This window comes from Besnoitia besnoiti, chromosome I (assembly GCF_002563875.1).
Source record: "Besnoitia besnoiti strain Bb-Ger1 chromosome I, whole genome shotgun sequence".
NCBI classification, from domain to species: Eukaryota; Apicomplexa; class Conoidasida; order Eucoccidiorida; family Sarcocystidae; genus Besnoitia; species Besnoitia besnoiti.
Window position 1 is genome coordinate 2,373,009 of NC_042356.1, and position 21,240 is coordinate 2,394,248.

The 21,240-nt window shown below is 60.1% G+C and overlaps 4 protein-coding genes across 4 annotated transcripts; 2 read left to right on the plus strand and 2 right to left on the minus strand.

Annotated features, from left to right (window-relative positions):
• Nucleotides 1–2,504: 2,504 nt before the first annotated feature.
• Nucleotides 2,505–5,789, plus strand: BESB_003530 (uncharacterized protein; the record flags this gene model as incomplete). The annotated part of the gene is made up of 5 exons (XM_029359108.1): nucleotides 2,505–2,863; nucleotides 3,165–3,609; nucleotides 4,259–4,405; nucleotides 4,820–5,020; nucleotides 5,715–5,789. 5 exons carry the CDS (start codon nucleotides 2,505–2,507, stop codon nucleotides 5,787–5,789), a joined length of 1,227 nt encoding a protein of 408 aa, XP_029222021.1.
• Nucleotides 5,790–6,965: 1,176 nt separating this feature from the next.
• Nucleotides 6,966–10,397, minus strand: BESB_003540 (uncharacterized protein; the record flags this gene model as incomplete). The annotated part of the gene is made up of 2 exons (XM_029359109.1): nucleotides 6,966–7,181; nucleotides 8,283–10,397. 2 exons carry the CDS (start codon nucleotides 10,395–10,397, stop codon nucleotides 6,966–6,968), a joined length of 2,331 nt encoding a protein of 776 aa, XP_029222022.1.
• Nucleotides 10,398–12,026: 1,629 nt separating this feature from the next.
• BESB_003550 (uncharacterized protein) lies at nucleotides 12,027–16,945 on the minus strand (the record flags this gene model as incomplete). The annotated part of the gene is made up of 6 exons (XM_029359110.1): nucleotides 12,027–12,769; nucleotides 13,434–13,662; nucleotides 14,029–14,112; nucleotides 14,348–14,409; nucleotides 15,086–15,458; nucleotides 15,950–16,945. 6 exons carry the CDS (start codon nucleotides 16,943–16,945, stop codon nucleotides 12,027–12,029), a joined length of 2,487 nt encoding a protein of 828 aa, XP_029222023.1.
• Nucleotides 16,946–18,257: 1,312 nt separating this feature from the next.
• Nucleotides 18,258–20,918, plus strand: BESB_003560 (uncharacterized protein; the record flags this gene model as incomplete). Its single annotated transcript, XM_029359111.1, has 5 exons — nucleotides 18,258–18,852; nucleotides 19,229–19,321; nucleotides 19,941–20,094; nucleotides 20,494–20,621; nucleotides 20,803–20,918. 5 exons carry the CDS (start codon nucleotides 18,258–18,260, stop codon nucleotides 20,916–20,918), a joined length of 1,086 nt encoding a protein of 361 aa, XP_029222024.1.
• Between the last annotated feature and the right edge of the window lie 322 nt (nucleotides 20,919–21,240).

Consider the following 21,240-nt stretch of genomic DNA (forward strand, 5'->3'; position numbering starts at 1 on the left):
GGAGTATAAGACATAAATACTAACAAACCACCGGTTTTGGATGACATGAAATCATAACTTCGTAATCTTAATGGTTTGCGGTAGAACCGACGATAGCTACTTATAAATGTGATACTAAAAACCCACTGGACTGCTTAAGACAGCTAAAAGTGTTGGATTTCCGGTTAAACTATAGAAGAGTCAAGTATTATCCGGGAGGGTTCCCCAGTTTTCCTGGGGAGGCAGAGGCCCGAAAGCCAGTACCGCGTGGTCTTTGCATGCGTCTTCACAAAGTTTACAGTGGGGAAAAGGCGTTCATATCTGCGCAAGTAGTTGGCCCCTACACGCCGCCCACACGAACAGCTGAATGCTTGGCTCTGCCGTAACCTGTGAGCACTGCTCACTTTTTCAGAAGACGGCGTGCGCAGCAGGCAAGTTCCTTGCGCTGCGCGGCATGAGGAAGGGTAGAGGAGGGAGGCAGCGTTCGCCAACTCGGGAGGCGAGGTCACATCACCAGCAGCCGTCACCATTTTATGCGCGTTTCTGCCTGTCGCGAGCGCTGTACTGTGCTTGTGAATACATCTAGCGCACTGAACAATATAGAGATAAACAAATATCCGCTGATTCACGACTGCGTGCTCGGCATGACACAGGAACGACGCCGCGACTGTCAGGTTGTCTATGCGTCTCGAGATACGGGACATACTGTCCGCTGAAGGTTTTAACTCATACTGCCTCAGCATAGGCTATCAGCGAGAAACAAGTCAAGGAACAACTAAAGCTACCGGCGCAGAGGCGCGACCTCTGCCTGACGGCGTGGCTCGAAAGAGTTAACTACGCGCATACGATTCTTTGGCCTTGAGGGGCCGCCTCACGAAGACCGTGGCAGAGCTCTTCTCGGTGTCGGCTTTACTCAATCTTCGGGAAGATTGGAGAGTTCCATCGCGCCTATACAAGAAACCTTTCTGATGCTACATCAGATGTCTTCAAAGGCAGTTCACTCTCAGCGCCAGGGTTGAGCGACCGCACGGCAACAGCAAGGTCTCAGAAGGAGTTAGTCGGTCTCGTCTGCTTCATGACTTGGCGGCTAGTGAAGGGGTGCTTTCCCGGCGACAAACGCCTTCAGAAAACCCTTTTCCTACCTAATGGACGAACAATGGGTTACTTGCATTCAGAAAGACCGCCCTCCTCGTCGTAAAGCTGACGCATGCAGAACTTGTCTCGCGGACCCGTGAGACTACTGCGCATGCGCCGGAAGAGCGATCCGGCAAGCAGTCTTTTGTCATCGACGACTACGTCTGCAGTTCGATGGTCGCTTTCTCCTCGGACACTTCTTCCTGCTTCCGTGATGACATGGCCTGCCCGTGCTGTTTTTGTTTTCCGCTAAAAACGGCAGCAAACATGCGATGCTTCAGGGGTCGTGCCGTTCGACGTCGCCACGACATGTGTAGCTGTCTTCCCTGAAAGGCCCAGTAGGTGACCCAGACTTCAGACAGCCTTTCCGTTGCCTTGCTGTATTTTTTGTGAAGCTTCTGTCTTTCTCGAAAGTCTGCTCCATCTGCACTTTGAGAAACGCCCACGTGTGGACTTTCCAACGCGCGATGTTGGAACTCTAAACCTTCGCATCCCGCGCGCACTGTTTTTCGTCACTCTGCGTGACCTGTCCCCCCGCTCCCGAGAGGACTCAGGGACCTGCTCAGGTTCTTCAGCGGCGTTGCTGTATCTTCTGAGGCTCGGCGCTGCGTTTTTGATGTCCTAAATTTCCTTCGGCGCGGCGTGAGGCACGCCCGCTGGATCGACTGCTGCGTTGTGGTGTACACCGGAAGACTCTATCGGAAGGAAATACTGTCGGCGAAAACGGGTCATAGATGGCTCGGTCTCTCCGTCTTCTGCTTTTCTGAAGTCGGCCGTCCACCGCCCTCGGGCATTTCTCTTGCCTTCCTCGCCGCTTCGCAGGTCCCTCCTCGTCGGCGCTCAACTGTCAGCGGCGACCTGCCAACTGTCACCTGTCACCCTCCCCCAGAAGAGCCGTTCCTTGCAATTTCCTGCTTCGCATTTCGTGCCCCAGGACGTATTCAGCACCATCAAGCGCGCACCGCGCATCAGATGCATGCAGTGTGCTAAGCGGGAAGCGCTGACTGCGTCGCCGCACTGCCTTTGCGCAGGTCGCCGTCTCATCGGTTGCCACCTTTGTCTCTTGGCCGCGTGCTTCACTGGACTGCTCAGTCCCTCTTGAGTTGGATGTCCGCGTTGTTCGCTGCTACTTGAAAGTGCTGTGTTGTCCTGCACCGCTTGGATGGCATTCCCCACCTCCTCTCCGTCGCCGCCGCAACGCAAAGCTGTCGACCCGCCTTTTCGGCCTTTCTGCACTTGCTCCTCAACACGAAACTCGTGATTCGGTCTCATTTGGTCTGCACTGCGAGCTGTCCGCGGGGCGTTTTCTTACAGCGTCCGCCCTCTCTCGCCTCCGCAGACTCGAGCCGCCGTCCCCCACCCTTCCCCCCCTTCCTCCTCCCCCCCCCGCCATGATGGATCCATCTGCAGCGGCTGGGACGCACGTTTGCGAGCCTTCCAGCGTGCCTCTGTCATCGCGGGCTCGCCCATCTTGGGCGGCCTCACTGAGAGCGACGGTGGCGTGTCTCTCCGTTTCGTGCGCTCTTCTCGCCCACGCGCAGACGGCCGGCGGTCGCCGCCCTACCCAGGCGCCCAACCGCCCTGTCGACGCCGCCGACTTCTCGGGATTCCTCCACATTCCTGTTGCCATCGCCGCGTTCATCGCACTCTTCGGCGTCGCAGTGTATCTGTATCACCTACTGCAGGCGGCGGAAGAGAAGGAGAAGGCAGAGGAGCCGGCACCGGCTGGAGGAGTGCAGCCGCGGGGCAGGTAAGCATGTACACGCATCCGTGGACTAGGCTTACATGTCCGTGTATCGACGCTTGCAGAGGGGGCGGATATTCCTCTGGCTCTGCAGATAGAAAACCGTCGCCGACTGCGCTTTCTGGCGCTGACCTCGACGCAGCGGCTCCCACCGGCAGGTGCCTCGCCCCCTCCGCCTCGCGTCGCGCTGGAGGCACTCGTCCCTGATGGCATGTTTCGGCTCTCAGAAGGCGTCGCTTCTTGTGTCACGCGACTCCTCTGCGTGTCTGTTCTGTCCCACGCCGCGGCCGCGCGGATTTTCGCGCAGCCCTTCGACTCAGCAGCAGGCGCGCAGACGGCGCTTGGACCGGTCGGCTCTCGAGAGCCTGATCGCCGCGCCCCAGGCAGAGGCATACACTCAAGCTGAAGGCCGCGCCGGCGACGCCGCCGGAAGAATGGGCGTGGCTGGCGAGGGCGGAGCCCCAGGCGCCGCGACCGCCGCGGGCGCCGAAGCGCTGACGGCGGCCCAGCGGAGACGTGAAGAACGTGAAGCACGCAGAGAGGAACGCCGGCAGCAGCAGGGTCAGAGGCAAGAACGAGAGGAAAACAGTGACGGAGACGCGCCGGTGCAGCGCGCAGCGCCGAAGAAAGGGGAGACGTACCGTCTGCGCCAGCTGGAGCGGGAAAAGGAGAGACAGCGAAGAGAGGAAGAGGAACAGCGGAAGCAGGAAGAAAAACGGAGGCAAGAAGAAGATGAGTACAACAAATGGAAGGTAAGGCGAGCCACTGACTAGAACCGGATGCGTAGGAGACGCGAGGGCTGAGCTGTGCTTAGTCGTGCCTTCTCTGCCGGGGTGCGGAGGTGGCTCGAGGCATGTACGCCCAGAAACCGCTTGGCGGCCTCTGCGGCTTCTATCGATCTTGTGCATTTGTTGGCGTTCAGCATCTGGTTAGACAAGTAGCAGCAGGGTGGGAATTGAGGACTTTGCACGCAACACTTGCTTCTTCGTCTCCGTGCGTATATTGATTCACGGGTCTTAAGGGATGCATCGCTCCAGCTATAGTCATTTACTTCTGCGTCAGTTACACCTCTCGCACGCGGGCGGGGCTGTGAGGAGAGCTGTATCCTGGTAGTGATGCGGCACTCACAGCGCCTGCATATGACTGTTTCTATAAACTGGGCTGGCTCCTAGACGCGTGGGCACGGCGCCGGTAGCGGTGCTGTCTCGAAAGTCGACTAGGGTGAGGCATGGCTTCCAGTGTGCGCGTAACTTGACATCTCTCCGCGGGCCTCCACGCACAGGCATGCGCTTGTATCGCGTGGATGGGTAGGTGTACGAGCGTGGCTGCATCGATGCCTGTGCGAGCTTGAGCGTCGCCAACTCACTTTTTCTTACACGGGCCTGATGGCGTGTGCCGCAGGCCATGTTCGCCGTGGAAGAGTCTGGCGAGATGGCGAGGGACGAGGAGGAAGAGAATCGCGAGTTGGAACGATTTATCAACTTCATCAAAGTCCACAAGATGACGGAGCTTGACGACCTTGCGGCTGAGTTTGGCCTTCATACTAAGGTGCGTCCGCGGTAGCCTTCATTGTTCAGCCCGTGTGCGACGAGCGGGCGTTCGCGCCTACGTGTGTGTCTCGGCACATGGCGAGACGCGATCTCTGTGTGAAGCCGAAGGGCCGTGTTGCAAAGGGTCAGCTGCAGCTTTCCTAGTGTGCGTGGATCGCCAGCACGGGCTTGTGCTGAGACGGGACGCGGATTTTGACGCGGGTGGGGTGGGGGGGGGGGAACGGCGGAGGGGGTGCTCGGGTGACGCAACAGAGGTGCCCATAGTCGTAGTAGGAGTGAGCGTGACCAGCGTGTGGGCTGCACGATTACGTAGTGAATGCGTCTGGTTCACAGGGAAGGAGGCGTTTGCGCACGGAGGGAGAGGGCACTGAGAGTTTTCCATGGTGCCCATTGGTTGCGCGCCTCCCGGCAGGACGTGGTTCAACGCATTCGGTCTCTGGAGGACTGCGGGCGTCTGAGTGGAGTCCTCGATGATCGCGGCAAGTACTTTTATATCACGGAGCAGGAGTTGGACGCAGTTGCAGACTTCCTCAGATCCAAAGGGCGCATTCACAAGGAGAAGGATCTTGTTCCGGCGTGCAACAGGATCATCCGTCTGCAGCCAACTGAAGAAGTAAGCTCTCCGACGTGCACTGATCCCTGAGTTAGATCCAGTCGTGAGATAAGGCTTGCAGACCGGAGCCATAGCAGACCCCTCCGTGGCGACGGGCACATTCGCCTGCGGAGCGCCTCCAGGTGGACGCGACGCAGAAACGCGGCCCCAGAGCTGAGCGAGCCATGTCGGGTCAGGTCACTGCCCACCTGCGCAGTTACCTGGCTGAGAGCCCTGCCCGATGCACTGCTGCTGTGTGCGCGGCTGACGGCGCTCCCCCTTTTCTGACTGCCGGTTTTTTGGCGACCTTGCGCTGGTGGTTTCAAGCAGTTCAAAGGGGCAGGCGCTACGGGTGGGGGGCCTTCGCTTGAGTCAGCGCGGCGGCTTCAAGACGCTGCAGTCTTCCAGTTTGTGGAGAGCGTTCGAGCAGCTCGCCCTGCGCGCTGGAGGCGTGTGTGGCGTCTGCGTATTGGGGAGACTCTGTGGAGTTTCCAGGCGTGCACGCCGCGGGCGTGTTCGCCCGTGGAATGCAGATCACACCGCGGGAAACAGCCAACGACACTCGGCATGGTGGTGCCGAGTATTTGCTATTGCTAGGTCCGCAGTTCCGTTGAACGGACACAGCTCGAGTCTGCCGAGGCGCACACCACGCAGTAGCCAGCGCGTCGACGGCGTGCTGTCTCTGCTGTCTCCGTTCTACGCGTGTGCGCTGCAGGACAAAAGAGCGCTGAAAGAGGAGGAGCGAAGAGCCATGAATCTGATCGATCTGACCGAAGACGCAGATCGCTGATGCGGCCTTAGGAACGCCTGGCTCGGGCCGGCGGATGTCCGGCGCTGATTTGTCCCTACTGTCTTGTTAGCCCTGGGTCGCCATCGGGAGAGGGGAACGCTGCGGAAAAGCTTGACGCCTGTGGAGAGGTCGGCGAGCCGGTTGCGCCTTGAGGCGACACGTTCTAGGAGCGCCGCATGCTCAGCAGGCCTGGAGCGCGAAGCTCTGCTTCTTGCCCGCCCCCGACCAGCACTGACAGCCCCTGCCTCACTGTGCTCGGCCGAATGTCAGCAGAGCCGCGTTTCGAGCGACCAGTCGCCTGCTCGTGCGACGGAGCTCTTCCGCGCGAGCTACCGATTTCGAGCGAGGCCAGACGGAGCCTGACGAGGTGCAAATGCGTGCCGTGGACCTGGGGCAGGACGCTGCCAGGGACAACGCTCTCCTTGCTAGAAGTTGGCTCCCCGGGACATCCAGGCTTAACAGCTGCTCTGAAACTATATTCCGCGTGCGCGTTGTGCATCGACACACTCTTGAACCTCCCGGAAGGTGCCCGGTGCCTGTGGGGCGCACCAACCGTCAGCGCAGGACAATTCGCTTGGGCAGTCCGTGAATCGATCCGTCTGCCGTCGTGCACGAGAACGCTGGATGTTGTTGTAGCTGCGAGAGACCCATATATCTGCGACGGGAACACCTGCGTTCTTCCAGCGCTGGGGTGACCGGTGCTCGCGCCGCTCCCCTGGCAGCAGCGGCAGAATTACCTAGTCTGGGTTCAAAGACTACAGGTCTGGTCGTGCTGCGTTGGTTCCTCTCGGACAACTAGCGTTCAGCACGTGTGCCGCGATTAGAGAGCGCGTGGTACTAGCTGCCAGAGGATTGACTGCTGGCTACGAGTTGGCAGCTCTCGGAAGCAGGCAAAGAGGCGTCGCGGAAACACTAGATATCGCGGACTGTTTGGCTGGGCATTGTACTTGCATGGTGTCACTAAACACTAAACAGATCTAACCCTAGCTGACGTTGCTGGTTCACTCATTTCCCTGTTCGCTTATGCTGTCCGTGGGAGCGCATATTGCCTTCCAACACGGAACGCAGTGGCATACAAAACACTCTGGGGGCGACCATCATACCTCACCGCAAAATAATTGTGCTCTCATCCGTCTACGTGTGCGGTATAGTGACCAGAAAACCTCGAGAACGGCGTTAGAAACAGTACGCACGTCGATGCTTGGTGCCCCAGACTGGCGCTGCCGCGTCTATCTCGCCGCAGAGCCCGATTCTCTCCGTCTTCTTCATGACTTCTTTCTCAAAATCGCCGACGTTTCCCCTAAAGACCGTCGTTAACTCTTTTTGCGCGTGCACGTACGGGGTGCCGTTCGCCTGCGTCATTACCAGCGGCCAAAGCGGCCTCTGTAGACCCTGACGACAGCAAATGCGTCATAGTAAAAGGGTAGCCACATAAACATTCGGCAGCCAAGAGACATTCTAGCGGCAAACTGTCTCTGCATCCCGCGTGCGACGGTGGCCGTGGGCACGCTCCACCGTGTGAAAAAAGTCTGCATCTTTTTCAGGGTAGCAGGCGTTCAGACAGACAACGACAGCTCAGCATGCTGCAGCGTAGTGGGGACCCTCACGCGGGTGGAAAAAGCAGTTGACAGGAAGCATCGACCGGTTGCGCGGCGGCGCACCGGCGTTACATCCCCCGTGTTGTTCACGAACCAACTAGAGGGCTGCGAGGGTTGCAGTGAACGCAGCAACTGCAGCTCCGTACGACATCACTATGATTGAAGCCCATTTATGCAGGGGGTGACTGCGCTGGTACAGAAAACCAGCATCCGGCAGCTGCAGCAGGTTGCATCCAGCGTGCAAAATGATGGCAGAAAGCAACGCAGGTCCACGAAAACACCGACGCGGGCCCGATTCCCCCGGTCCGCCTCCCAACGCGAGCACAGGCGAACCAGAATGTTCATACCTAGCATCGGCGGTGACTGAAGTGACACCACAATGAGAAACGCACATTCCGTTTTGGCCCCCCGTGTGAAGTGCCCGGGTTCCCTGACTGTCTCCGCGGAAATTCACACTGCGTAAGTGAAGGTAGGTGCACGCCCACGAGAACGCAAATGTTAGAAGCAGTTGTTTCTGAGCCCGCTTGAATGCCTCAGCTGCAACTTGAATGCATCGACCGACACGTCTCAACGCAAAACCTCCCTCGCGCCCCACCAGGCGGGATGAAAAGCAAAGCGTCGTCATGCCTTGCGAGTCTCGGTATCTCTGTGCTCCTTCACACGCGCCACGCGGTGGGGGAAGCAGACACGGCGAGACGGTGGGATACTCCGCGGGACTGTTCTTCCCCTTTTTCTCACCGGCGCACGCGAGCAACGTAGTAGACGACCCCAGGGATCCGCCCACACACTCAGTTTTTTCAGTCCTCATTGCTACCGAAGGATCATCAGATGAAGGGAAAGCTGGCATCTGACGCCCAGCGATGAGAGATTTGCAAGAGTTGTCACGGCCACGTACAGCGCAATTTTTCTCGTCTGAGTTCATTCCGAGAGGTCGTGGTACTGGCAAGTCCTGTTCATATGCGTCTGCCACCACAGAAAGGACGAAATGGTGAATGTGGGCAAGCGCAAACAGAATCGAGACGCCCGCGCAAGTGCCCAGACACCCAATATGCCCAGCAAGAAGCGCCACGAAAACCCCGCGAAACAGGAACTCTTCGACAACCGGGGCCACTACACATGCTCGAACAAACGGCCAGAACCCTTCCCGGATGTCGCTTGTGAGCGATGCGAGGCCTTCGGGTATTTCCAGAGTGTGCTGTTTGTATCCGTCGTTTGATCCGCCGCTGAGCAGGCACGAATCGCCTTCACAACGCTTATTTCCCTGATGATGTTTTCCCGTCATTGGTTTCACCACCGTACTGCCGCCGCCGTCCGCGCAGACCAGCTGCTGTGCTGGTGACCCACTGGAAACGCCTACGTCCCCCATCACTGTTCCGGTTTTCGCTTCCCCTTGATATCTCCGGTCGCCTTCAACCTCCAAAAGTTGACCTTCCATCTGTCCGTGCGGCGCGGAAAGAAACGACCTGGCAGTGTCGCTCTGCCTGCAAAACTGAGGGCGAGCCGCTTTATACCTATGAGTGTCGCCGCCTCCAGGAGCCGACGGCTGAGGGGGGGCTCTCACGCTGGTCGGCGCACATGACGCCGCCGCGCAGAGACTAGCAGAGCGCAAGCGTTTCGCAGCAACAAGAAGAGGAGGGACACTCCGCACCACAAGCGACGGGCCGTACAAAGCTAGCAGCAGCTTTAAGCTGACGAGGGAAGGAGACAGCCAGTCCGCGCCCTCCTCCGCTTGCGGAAGGCCGAAGGAAACAAGAAGAAATGACAACATGCCTGCCGGCGCCCACCGTCTCAAGTTCGGTTCATCCAGGCCTAAATTCGCACCTCTGCTATCTCGCAGGCCGCCAGCGTCCGAATGACTCGTACCCCCGCTGGAGCGAGAGGCCTCTGGTGGAGTCCCGGAACCCGCTCCGTGCAGTTGGCCGTCTGGCGCTGCTCCTTCACACCCGCCAGTGTTTGTGAGACCAAGGCGCAAACACAGGAAAAGGCAGACACCCACGGCGCCCACAGAGTGGAGCAGCAGCGCCAGCGTGCGTGACACGACTGCACTCCCGCTGCAGCAGTCGACGGCCGAAAAATCCCTAAGAAGATGATCGACCAGGTTGTCGCTGAGTTCCTCTATGCCTCCGGCGTCGCCTGCAGAGACTCTGCACGCGCCAGATGAGCCGGCGAGAGAAGCTCCCTCAGACGTACGGCCGTCAATTCGTGTCCGTGCGCTTTCTGTAGGCCTGCGACCGCCCTCGCTGTGGCCTTCTCCGTCGCTACCCCAGGCACCCGCCGGTGACGAAGAAGCCTCGCGTTTTCTTCCATCAACTTCGGCCGACCGCGGAGGAAGGAGCTGATGCGGATGCAGCTCCGCAGAAGGCGGGAAGCCTAAGAAGCCTGGCGGCAGCGGGGAGCGATCGTCCTCCTCAGAAGACACCATCGGCGCCTGAGTGCGGTCTGCCAGGGGACTAGGCTGCCTCCTGCGCGAAGGCGATCCCCTGCGAGAACCATGCGCAAGATCGCATCCTGCATCCACGGAGCGACATGCTGAAGAAACAAGGCAGATCTCAACAGGTTCATTCGGCAGCGGCGCTCGGGTCGGCCGTGACGACGACGACGCACTCGCCGGCTGCGCCACCCCACAGGCACGCCATGCGCCAGCGCTCCGACCGGCGGGACTCTGCACAGCAGGCCGCTGCGAGTGAGTGAAGCGGCCGGCGCAGCCCAGCTGGCGATCTGAATTCGGCAGGCGCCGCGTGTGGCTCTGGACTGTCTCACTCGAGGACGAGCAGCACGCCGCGGGGGTGTCGCAGCCTCTGTCCAGTCTGGCGCGAGCCTGAAGCCCAGGGGAAGACGACGGGCCCCTCCAAAAATAACGGAAAGTCGAAAGCAGAAACTGCGGGACGTACACAGCCGCCACGTAAGAGCATGTGAGCCCGACACACAGCAGGACAGCCAGCCAACGCGGAATTCCCCGGAACTGCTCCCAGACTAGAACCTCGGCCTGATGCTCCGCCACGCTCCCCATCCTCCTTCAAAGCGTGGAGGCTACAAAATCAAAAAATAGTACACTCGCCGACGCCATACAACGCGGAGCCTCCCTAAGTGTTAGTGACAGCCTTGCTGCGACGAAGACTCGCTCGGCGACGGGCGCGACCCCGCCGAGCTGGAGGGGAACGCGCAATCAACCCGTCGATAAAGTGGGATGCGACACATGAGAAAAGAGTGAACCGCAATCGCAGGCCCTCTTCCATCATAAATTAGCTATAGCAAGCGCTGCGGGAGAAATTTAATTCATCGTTGGGGTCCTGGTTTCCGCCGCACCGTTCACGTGCCTCAAAACACAGTACCGCAGAGATGTTCGCATCCCCAAACATGGCGGGAAATAGGGTGGAGTAGTCGGCACATCGGTTCTGCAACCTTGTCGCGACTTCTCTTAGGGAATGTTGCTGCTTTCTTGCGTATGTTCTCACACTGCCTGTCGCAAATGACAAATTAGCTTGTGCGTGTGTCCGGAGGGCGCATGCGAAAAAGTGTGCATGCGGAGGCACCACAGCATCTGGACGAGGGACCCCCCCGGCGCATAAGTCTTCTATTACGTACATCCAAGCTCTCACCCACTACGGACAAAGAGACTACGGCTGGTGAATTTGTTCCGCTGTCAGTGAAAGTATCAAGGACGGGCACGCTGAAGTCAAACAACAGGCAAAATATTGCGAGTTCAGTGCCGACGACAGGCCCCCGGTGTCGGTGCGATTCAAAGGATCAAGCGGGTGCCTGTCTACCTGCACGGTGCTCGGCCTTAGAGAGCGATACAGCTTGCGAGCCGATCGCGGCTCACGACGATTCGTGATGAGTTCAGGTGGGGCGAGATACACACACTGTTTCCCGTTCCACGCGGTGGAGGCGTTTACAGAGCCGACTGGGGGTCGCCTCGGGACAAACAGAGCAGGAACAACCTGCTCGCCTGCCAAGCTGACCGCCCATGGGCGTTGGTAGAGGCCGATGGGCGTGTTGGTGCCGCAGTGGCACTTTTGGTTGCTTACCGCGACCAGCCTACGTTGTGTCAGGGAATTTGATGTGGTACGACGTGTACTGCGGACGGAAGTAGCGTGAAACCTAGGTAGTCCCGCCCTCCACCCCCCCTCCCCCCAACGGAGACGTCTACGCACGCACAAACGACCCGCGATCCAGACCTGTATAACACCAGTCGCATGAGCAAGAGACTCATGCTATTTCCTAGAATTATGGGGTGACTCCGCAAAGGAGATAGAGAAACCTAAGTTCTTGAGGATCCCCAGGAATCATTTTCCTTTGAGAAGACGCGAATGCAAAAACGATGCACACCGTATAGGTGAAGGGACTGTCGTCTGTCGAGACCCGGCATCGCCAGGTCGCCTGCCACGATGAAACACAGCTTCGGCTGTGACACCGCTAGCTCTGAGCCAACAGAAGCCATTCAGGTGAGGCACACTTTCAGGTGAGGCACAGTTTGGAAACCATGCTGCCCAGGGGTACGCCAAGGCGCGTAGCTGTGGGAAAAATGTAAGCCCAGACAGGCCGTGTAGGCCGATCAGCAGCTGCATTTCCAGCCTGACTATGGCCGCTCGCACGCAGGCGTTTGCACAGGACCTCTCCCTCGCTCTCAGCTGCTGCACTACCGTCTTCGTCGTCCCACAGTAGGCGCCTTCGAACGCGTAGGCAAGTAAGGATTGACTGAACTCGTCCCGAGCACCGCCCGGTTGCTCACCCCTCGCGCCCCGCGCTCTGTTCCTGAGTTCGCCGCGTCTTTCTCTGAAGAGAGAGCATCCAAGCCACCCTCTGCGACGGGCGGACTCGGCCGCGAAGCGTGGTTTCCAGCATGATCCGAGGCTGGCAACTTGCTGTGCGTTCTCTTCCGCGCGTTGGCTGCGGCCACTTGAGCCGCAGCCTCTTCCAGGCTGTGCCCCCCCCGCGCCGCGGGCCTCTGGTGCATGCCCTCGTCCGGGCGCTCTGCGCAGCCGCCGTGAGCGGCGCAAACCTTCTCTTCCTCGCCGTCCCCATCCAAGTCGAGTCCTGGTTCCCTCCGCCAAGCCCGAAAAAGTGCGCCCGTCGTCGCTGGCGAGCGCCTCGCGGTGTCGGTCTGCGCAGAAGGCTCTCGCCTGCTCCAGTTCAACTCCGTTCCGCCTCGCTCTGACGCAGAAAACAGCGAGTCGGCTCCGGCCTTGTCTACACTCTCGACGAAGAGACTGCCGCCCGAGTTTCTCGCGGATCCTCCCTCGGCTCGCTGCCCGTGCGGAGCCTGCGCAGGCGCAACGAATAGCCCTCGAGCTGACTGGTACTGAGCGTCGAGGTGACGTTCAACTGCTTGCGTCAGTTCGCTCTCCCGTCGGCTCTTGAGGACCTGCACAAGTTCCCGGCCTGGAAGACACACCAACAGCACACAAGACGCACGCCCTTGCTCTTCGCTCGGCGTGGCCTGCCCCCGTGGCTGCGCGCCAGGGGCTTCTGGAGCCCGTACGGACCGCGCAGGGTAGCTCACCGGCAGCTCGGTGCCGCCGCCATCCACCCTGCTCCGAGCGCAAATCACACGCACATGCGAAGAACGACGTCGCACTGCATGTTGTCGCCTCCATGCGAGAGCTGACTGCGCACTCTCACGCAGACGCGTCAGCATAAGGAGACGTCCACACGTGGCTGCGTCCCCACGCTTGAAGGGTGCAGTTCCTCAACGGCTAGCTAGCGGTGCGCAGTGCGCCGTATTGACTCTTTTGGAAATCCGAGGCCGCTCGTTCTGCAAATTGAGTTCGCGACACGCCCTACACCACCACGTCCTCCCGGGCTAGCCGAGGCCCTACACCACGCGGGTGCAGAGAGAAGTGGGACACGCGAGCTACAGGCCGGAGGAGGGTCGCAGTGCCGCGAGGCGGCCCCCCTCCTCTGGCTGTTATGCGGAAGCCGCAGCGCCGTCTGCCAGAAGGGCGCTCTGCTTAGCATTCAGCGATTCCCAGACACGCGTATACGCGCCATCTGGAGCTGTGCACCTCGCACGCGCCCGACTCGCGCCCCCCAAATGTCTCCTTACGCGTTCGCGCGTCGGGCGCGTCGGCGACCGCCCTGCGAAGATCCTCCACGCGTCCCGACGGCGCACGCACGCTGTCAACCAGCTTGAAGAGGTGCGGCGGAATTGACAGCGCGGCTCCGCTCGCATGACTCGGCTCCGCCGACAAGTCCCAGTCTGAAAAGCGCTGCCTCGACTCCGCAGCCAGAAGAGTGCGAAGCCGCTCTTTTAGACGCATGGCCTCCACCATGCGCTGAAACCACACACACACGAAGGCCCGCGTTTTGAGCGCTGACACGCAGCAACGGAGCGCTCCCGTCTCACCCAAACGCAGGAGTCTACGACACGCTGCGAGTGGAGCTTGGACACAAAGAGACACTGACCAAACAATGGACGCCCCGGTAGGCCCTCCGAGAAGGAGCCTTCGTCTTTGATGGCTGCGCAGCCGCACGCGATTCCGTCCCAACCTGGGCGCCCGCATCGAGCTTCTGCTGCACTGTGCGAGCCAAGCAGCGAGGGCAACCAGAACGAACTACGTCGTACAGCGCGCCAGAGATCCACTACCCTCTTTACGTTCTCGAAAGCTGCACACAATGCTCTCGACGACGACAGGCCTCACCTGCGCATGCACCGCCACCAGCCAGGCGTCAGCCATCGTGAGGGCAGCTTCCTCGCGCCGAAGGTTGCATGGAAAAGAGGGAACCTAAGAATGAAGTGAAAACACACAGCAGAGGCACCAGCGAAACGTGAGACCCACGCCTGAACAGCGAACAGGGCGCGTGCCTACCCGACGCGCGCCGAGTGGAAGCTCTGCGTCCGCCTGCAGCGCGGCTCCGCGCATCGCTCTCCGGATGCCGCACGCAGTGTGCGGCTACTTTCCGCGACTTCCCAACGCGAATCTGGAGCAGTCCACAGTCGAAGCGAGAGTGGAGACGCACCTGTTCGGAGAGCCAACGAAGCACTTCCTGCCTCGAGCCGAGCGGCACCCTCACGGCGCGTGCTGCACATGACATGGCGATGGACACGGCGCAGCGCGTGGGGATCGCCGAGAGGGCCTCGAAGGCCACAACCCGCCAGAAGGCTGCACAGAGCGACCCTTGCTTACACACACAGGCGCTCGCGTCTGCTGGATGTGTGAACCTGTTGGGTTTTAGCTATGCGTGTGAATGCAGAGAAGCGACGGCACAAACCCGCTACACCGGACTCCGCGCAAACCCGTCCTTGGGGTGCCCCCGCCCTACACAGGCATCTGCCAACTCTGCACAGGGTATCTATATAAATATATAAATATATATATATATATATATATATATATTGCGGAGACGCACATCCCCAAACACAGGCGCGCGACAAGTGCACAAGCGCGTGGACGGAGGCAGCCAGTGACGCGTGCACAAGAGCGTGACTCCGCTGGCGTCCATGTATGACGAAGCTCGACGACCGACCCAGCAAACATGCACCAACACACGCGTTAATATATAATCCTGCGCACGCGAGAGATGTACACGTGATGGAGTTGCCAGGATTGCCCGGGAGACAAGACGCAGCTGTTTTTTTGTAATATAAATCCCCCATAGATGAGCACGCGCGTCGAAGGGGCTGGCGCTGCGTCTACGTCTCGGGCGTGGACGGGCCCGTTAAACGGTTCCTGGTGCGAAACTAACCCCCGGTCGTACCTAGAGCTGCGCGGGCAGTTTTGGGCTCGACGTGGAGGACATTTGAGACGGAGAAGATCTTGAGCAGCTCGGCAGACACTGCGCCCTTGAGCTGCTGCAGCACGGCCGCCCGCGTCGCCTCGCGGAAGCTCTGCGGGACGCGCAATGCCTCCTCGACGCCGACAATCCAAAAACATTCCCTCCGCGGTTTCGGCGACCCCCGGCTCGCAGGCGCGGGGGCAGTCTCCTCGCGGGCTTGGCGGAGGAGACTCTCTTGCTGGTCGCGCAGGGCCAACAGCACCCCGGCGATCTCCGCGGCGCGCTCGGTCAGCCTCTCCCCGCCGCCCGCTGGGTCGACGAATCCCACTTTGAGAGGAAACCAGGAAGCCCTGGGCTGCGCACAGCAGCGCACGCGAGTCGCAGGCACGCGGCAGTGATGCGGCGCGCCGCGCGGCGCCGAAACAACCAGAAAAGCCCGCGAAAGGCAGACCGAAATCGCCGCAGCGCAGTCACGTGAAAGGCACCTGCCGACCTAAAAAGGCGCAACTGCGCATGAACAGCCGGACGCCACGGGGAGGCCTCGGAGAAGCAGGAACCTTGCAGACTCGCGTCACAGATACAAGCACAGCCGCCCGCCGACAGTCCCTGCGTTTCCGACTGTGACACCCCACAAATGCGCAGTTATTTACGCATACATGTATGATACAGAGAGAGATATTTGGCAGCCCACGTGGCAACTGGCCATAGGCACCTGACTCTTTTTTCGCCGGGGGGGGCTGAGAGGCTACGGAGATGGCACGAATCGCACGAGCGCGCACACAGGAAACACTCGTCACGCGGCACAAACTGCACGGTGGCTCAGCTCTCCTCGATTCGATGGCTCACCTGAATGAGCGCGTAGCCGACAACGTCGCGGCGTACAGACACCCCTAGGCAAAGCGTAGGGATGCGAGGCCGGGGTGCGAGCCCGACGAGCGGATCTTCTGGCTGTGCACTGCCTCCGTCTCCAAGCGCCGCCCCTCCTCCAGCGGCTCGGTTTCCGAGGGCGTCGCTTGCACCGAAGAGCGACGATGCAAAAGAACGATGCACCTCTCGCAGAAACGCAAAGTGAGCGGGCGAAGGAACCGAAGGCTGCGTCGGAGCGGGGTCTCCCTCCAGCAGCCGCGCCCCCGAGATGCCGCGCACACGGGTTTGCCCGGACACAGCCAGAACGGTCCGCGAAGAAGACGCGGACGCGGGGAAAGTGGATGCATCCACGCAGACAGCGCCGCGCCTGCGTCCCGCGGAGAGCGAAGCAGTCAACGCAGACGAAGCAGTGCTCAGGCAAGAGACACACAAGGGCCCAGGTGAAACACAACACAGACGCGCCCGCCAGGACGCGCCGACAGGAGGCAGTTGAGACAGCGGAGACAGGAGACGCGACGCTGTCCCGCGTCCACGCCGCGCGCTGGGGGGAACGGCTGTGGATGCGCAGAGAGAAGCGGCCGAGACGCTCAGGGGCACTTCTGAAGAGGAAAAGGTAGTAGAGGGCGCAGGCGAAGAGGTGGGAGCCCCTGTCTGGCGGCGCGCCCGGCGGGGGAGGCCCGCTGTGGCGAGCAGAGTCTGACGGGTGAAGGAGCAAGGTCTACGGCGCCAAGGAGACGGCGTGGAGGCCGCCGAAGCCCCAGACGGCCGCTGAGACGCAGAGGAAAGAGGAGAAGACGCGCAGCGTGCGCCGGGCAAAGACGGAGCCCCTACGCGAGACTGAACAGACAGCAGGCGAACGCGATGAGGCGGAGGCAGCCTCAGTGAAGAGAAGGAGGCCGCGGCGCGGACAGCGACAGCCGACGAGGCCGACCAAAAAGAAGGCCCTTCGCCGGCGATCCAGGAAAGTGCCGGCATCGTTGCACGAGGGACGCCACAGCCAAGAGAAACGCGTCAACACAGGGAAGAGACGCCGTGGCTCACGCAGCGCCGTTCCCTTTTTCTTCCCCCTTGTACTCTCTGTGCTCTGTAAAAGTGTGAGGGACTGAGCACCGAAGAAGCAACCCTCTGTGACAAAGTCGCTCTCTCCCTGGCGCCAACGTCTCCTCGCCTGCCTGGACCCCGCCCTTCGTCTCTCTACACCATCTCCCGTAACCGACTCAGACTGCGCCGCCGGTCCCCCTCTGGGCTCGTCTTCTCGCCTTTGCTGCTTCTCTCCTTGTAGGCGTCCACTCAGCCTGTTTGCAGCTCCGCCTGCCGTCGAGGGGTGCGTTGTGCGTCGCGAAGTTGCTTATCAGGTCAAATCGGCGTAGCGCGCCTCTACAAGGCGGCCGCGCGCAGTCCGGGTGTAAAGCCTGTTGCTGAGAGTGGAGAATGTGAAAAAACCAACTTAGGGGAACGCTCCAGCGCAACAGGCCGGCACAGCGCCTGACGGCCGCGGTAGCAGCCCGAAGCTCGCGCGCCGGTGTCGAGGGTAAGAGGAATCGTCCCTGTGGCTATCGAATCGGATGGAAGATCCTCCTTCCCCGCTCGGGTTCTATAGGCCATACCGTGCAGACACCCCATCCCTTTTCTCCTCGCGGCGTCCGCGCATGAAGACGAGCGGAAAACCAATAGTCAGTGAGCATCCCGCTCGACGAGAGAAGAAAGAACTCCAGAGTTTCTTCCATGGTGTTGTCTCTCGGGCACATGCACAGCTCAAGACGAAAAGATTGCATGCGCACACGCGCCAGCGTTGAGCCAGCACGCGATGGATCCTGCTTTTTCGCGTGGCGGCTTGCCGCCATTTCTCGACACGCACAAGTCTCTCCACTTTGTTCCCTATCGGGAGCGGTTTCTGGTCGCCCCCCTTTCTTTCTACTTCACCCAGAAGCCCACGCACTGGAGGCGACGGTTCATCCGGAGCAACGAGCCCGCGTCTTTGCCTAGCTACTTCGTTTCTCTTTTCTCACGACCCGGCGTCGCCTCTGCTCTCTTCGTTTCGAAATATTCGCTGCATCTTCTTTGTCTCTCTTCGCTTCCCTGAGGTGCGAAGCTTCATCAGCCCTCGCTCTCTTCCTCGGCGCACTTGCTCGCCCTTTATTCACGTTGCCTGTCTGCCAACCCCGCTGTTTCTTGCTTCTCGGGTCGCAGGGGCGGCGTTCACGCTCCCCCTCCCGTCGTCCGCTTCTGCAATTTCTTCTTGTTTCGTCCTGTCTCTGTCTCCTTCTCGCGGCTTGACTCGTCTCCGATGGCGGCTCTCGCCTGCGCGGTCCCTCGCGCCGCCCGGCCGCGCCTGAGCCAATCGGGCTGGTTCGGGGCGACTTGGTTCTCTTCTGTGGCGTCTTTCCCTTCAGTTGCGTTGCAGCAGAGACGCAAAAGACCCACGGAGACGCTCCAGTCTCCACGAGTGCCTCGCTTATCCGCCGCGGGTGTCTCTTCCATATGCCCCGCCTCTGGGGGCGCGTCGCCGCAACTGTCTCTCCCCGCCTCGTTTCCTCTTTCTTCTTGTTCCCCTCCCCCGTCGTGCCTCTCCCGGTCTTCCGCCACGTCTTGCTCCTTGTCTTTCTTCTCGTCTGCGTCTCGCTCCTCTGCGTCCGGCTCTCAGGCCCCAGCTGCATGCGCGGCCGACTGGCGCCTGCGGCACGGCCGCCTCAGGCCCGCGCCGCGCACGGACGACGGTCGGTCCGCCGGCGTAGGGGATTCTGCGCCCTCGAGGAACCTCGCACCCTCCTCTCTCGGCGTCGCGGCGCCCTCCTTTTGGAGTCTCTTCTCGCAGACGCGGGCCTTCTCTGCGCATCCCTACAAGCCGAAAAGCAGAGAAGTTTTTCATCCGCACGTGCCAGGTGAGGCCGCACTCCGCAACCCGCGTCTCTGGCTACTCGAAACTTGCCTGGCTGCGCAAAGGCGCATGCGTCTCTGCTTACTGCGAGTGCCTGCCAATGTCCTCCGAATGCGGTATAAAGTGTGGAAATACCTGCACATCTCCTCTCTACGTTTTTCCCTGGGCCTCATGTCCGCCGTGCCCTCCTCTCACGATGGCGACAAAACTCTCTGTCTCTCTCTGCGCTCGCCGCTGGGGCTTCACGCCCCTCGACAGGCATGCACACGACTAAGTCGTTTCCTGCAGGCTGTCTCCGCCCGTCTCAGCTCATGTCTGCGCGCGTGTCTCTCGTTCCATCGTGGCGAGCCTCCGCGTGTGTCTCGGCCGCCTGCGCGCAGCGCCTGAGCATCTCCCTCCCCCAGGGTACACGCGCGCGGTGCTGAATCCGATGCAGCAGTTCATTCCCAAGGATTTCTTCAGAGACATGGTAGGTTCGCCGCGAGATAGGTATGGGCACGCAGAGGCGTGCTCTCGCGGACCCTCTGGAGCCCGCAGGCGCGACTAAGTGCCGAGGCCTCGAGGTCTCTTGGGAGTCTTTCTCCTGAGTGAAATCCGCGAGCGCGTCGCCGAGCGTCCGCTCACATTCACGCTGGAAATATTCGTATATGTATGTATACAAAGGTATATATATTTGTGTATCTGTATGTATAGATATGTGTATATATGTATAGATCTATGAATATATGTCTTTCTGTGTAGGCATGCAGAGCTTTGCTGCGGACGTCTGCGTGGTATATGTGTAGCTCTTGTTGCCTCGTGCGGTCGGTGCCGCGACTCCCTGGCGGCCTGTGTCTCGTGTCCGCCCTCGCTGTCCAGGCATTTTTACCTGATAAAAACAAATTATATACTATTTATGCGTTTGTGTTCAACGCAAAATACCGCAAAATCTCGAGGTGATACGAAGTGGGCGGCCGCTGTGTAGCCCTTTTGAGAGTCTGCCGCATGCTTGCGGTGCATGCGAACATCCATTCGCTCAGTTCATGCGCGTGAAGATTGCTGGCACATCGTCAGGGTTTTTCTCTTTTTTTTCGGCTGTCGCTCCGCAGCGAGTGGACAGCCTCCGCGACGGCGTGAGTCTCGGCTCAGACTTCCCCTGGAACGTGACGCACAAGTATCGCTTCTGGCGCCGGCGGAAATACAACATTCAGATGGACGACTGTTTCATTCGCCTCTCGCCCATCACAGGCGTCGACTACTACCCCAGGCACGTCCCGCGGCTGAGAGATTCAGCTGTCCGCACGCCGCCCTGTCGCGCATGCGTAGTGGCATGGATGCGGGCGTGTACCACAGTTTTCATATATATATATATATTTATTTGTATGCGTATACGTATTCCCGGGTGCATATCTAGTGAGTTTCTCCTTCTATAGACAAGGACTCTTGGTACAGCAGCCATCCTTCGGCGTGCCTCGCGCGTATTCGTCTTCTGTAGCATGTCCCATACGTGACTGACAGCTATACATATATATGCATATATATATGTATATATTGCTTACGTGCCTGCGGATGGGCGTCCTGTCCTTGATCTGCAAGCCTGAAAAACTCGCTCGGTTTGTGTGTTTTTAAGTTTTTTTTCTCTTGCGTGGCGTGCGCGGGTTTGCAGGTTGAACGTCTTCGCAGTGCAGTGGCGCGAAGACGGGCAGCACCGCATTCGCTGGTTCCGCGCGGCCTACGGTCTGAAGCGCGCAATGCGAGCTGCTGAGAACTTCCGCAGGACTCTCGAGGCAACCGGTGAGCTAGGGAACGCGCCGCATGCAAAAGGACCCGAAAAAACGGGGGGGGGGGGGGGGGAGGCGGAGGGGGAGAGGTGGCGAAGCCGTAGAGGAGCGGACCACGTGTGCAGAGACGGCTGGCGGAGAGGAGGCAGTCCTGTACTCTCTTTCCTTCTTCCTACGCTGTGTTTTTTCTGCAGGGCGCGTCGATAACTGGCGAACGGCGCGTCACCTCCGCCAGCAGATGCTCGAGCGCAGACAGCAGCTGAAGCTGCGCAAGAAGCGCTTCGCGAAGATCTCGTCTGGGCAGTTCTAGGTGGACTTCGTTGGAGCGGTTCGCCGTCGCATGCGCCAGCGCGCCCAGCAGAAGTGCTTCTACGCTTGGCTGCTTCACTGCCCTGCGCCGGGGACGCGTCCACCAGGCCCCCTTTCGCCCAGGGGCCTGCCATGCATCGCCGTGTATATACTCGCGTTAATCTTCATCTTCCCATGCAGTGACGGTTGAGCAACAGGCGTTCATCGTGGAGGAATCCGGTGCTGTGGCGGCTGCGACTATGAATCGGGCGTCCTTCTCGATTCGCTCTCGTCTCGTTTGCTGTGGGGGGGGATGAGAGTGACAGCTTCGCTGCCTTGCGTGG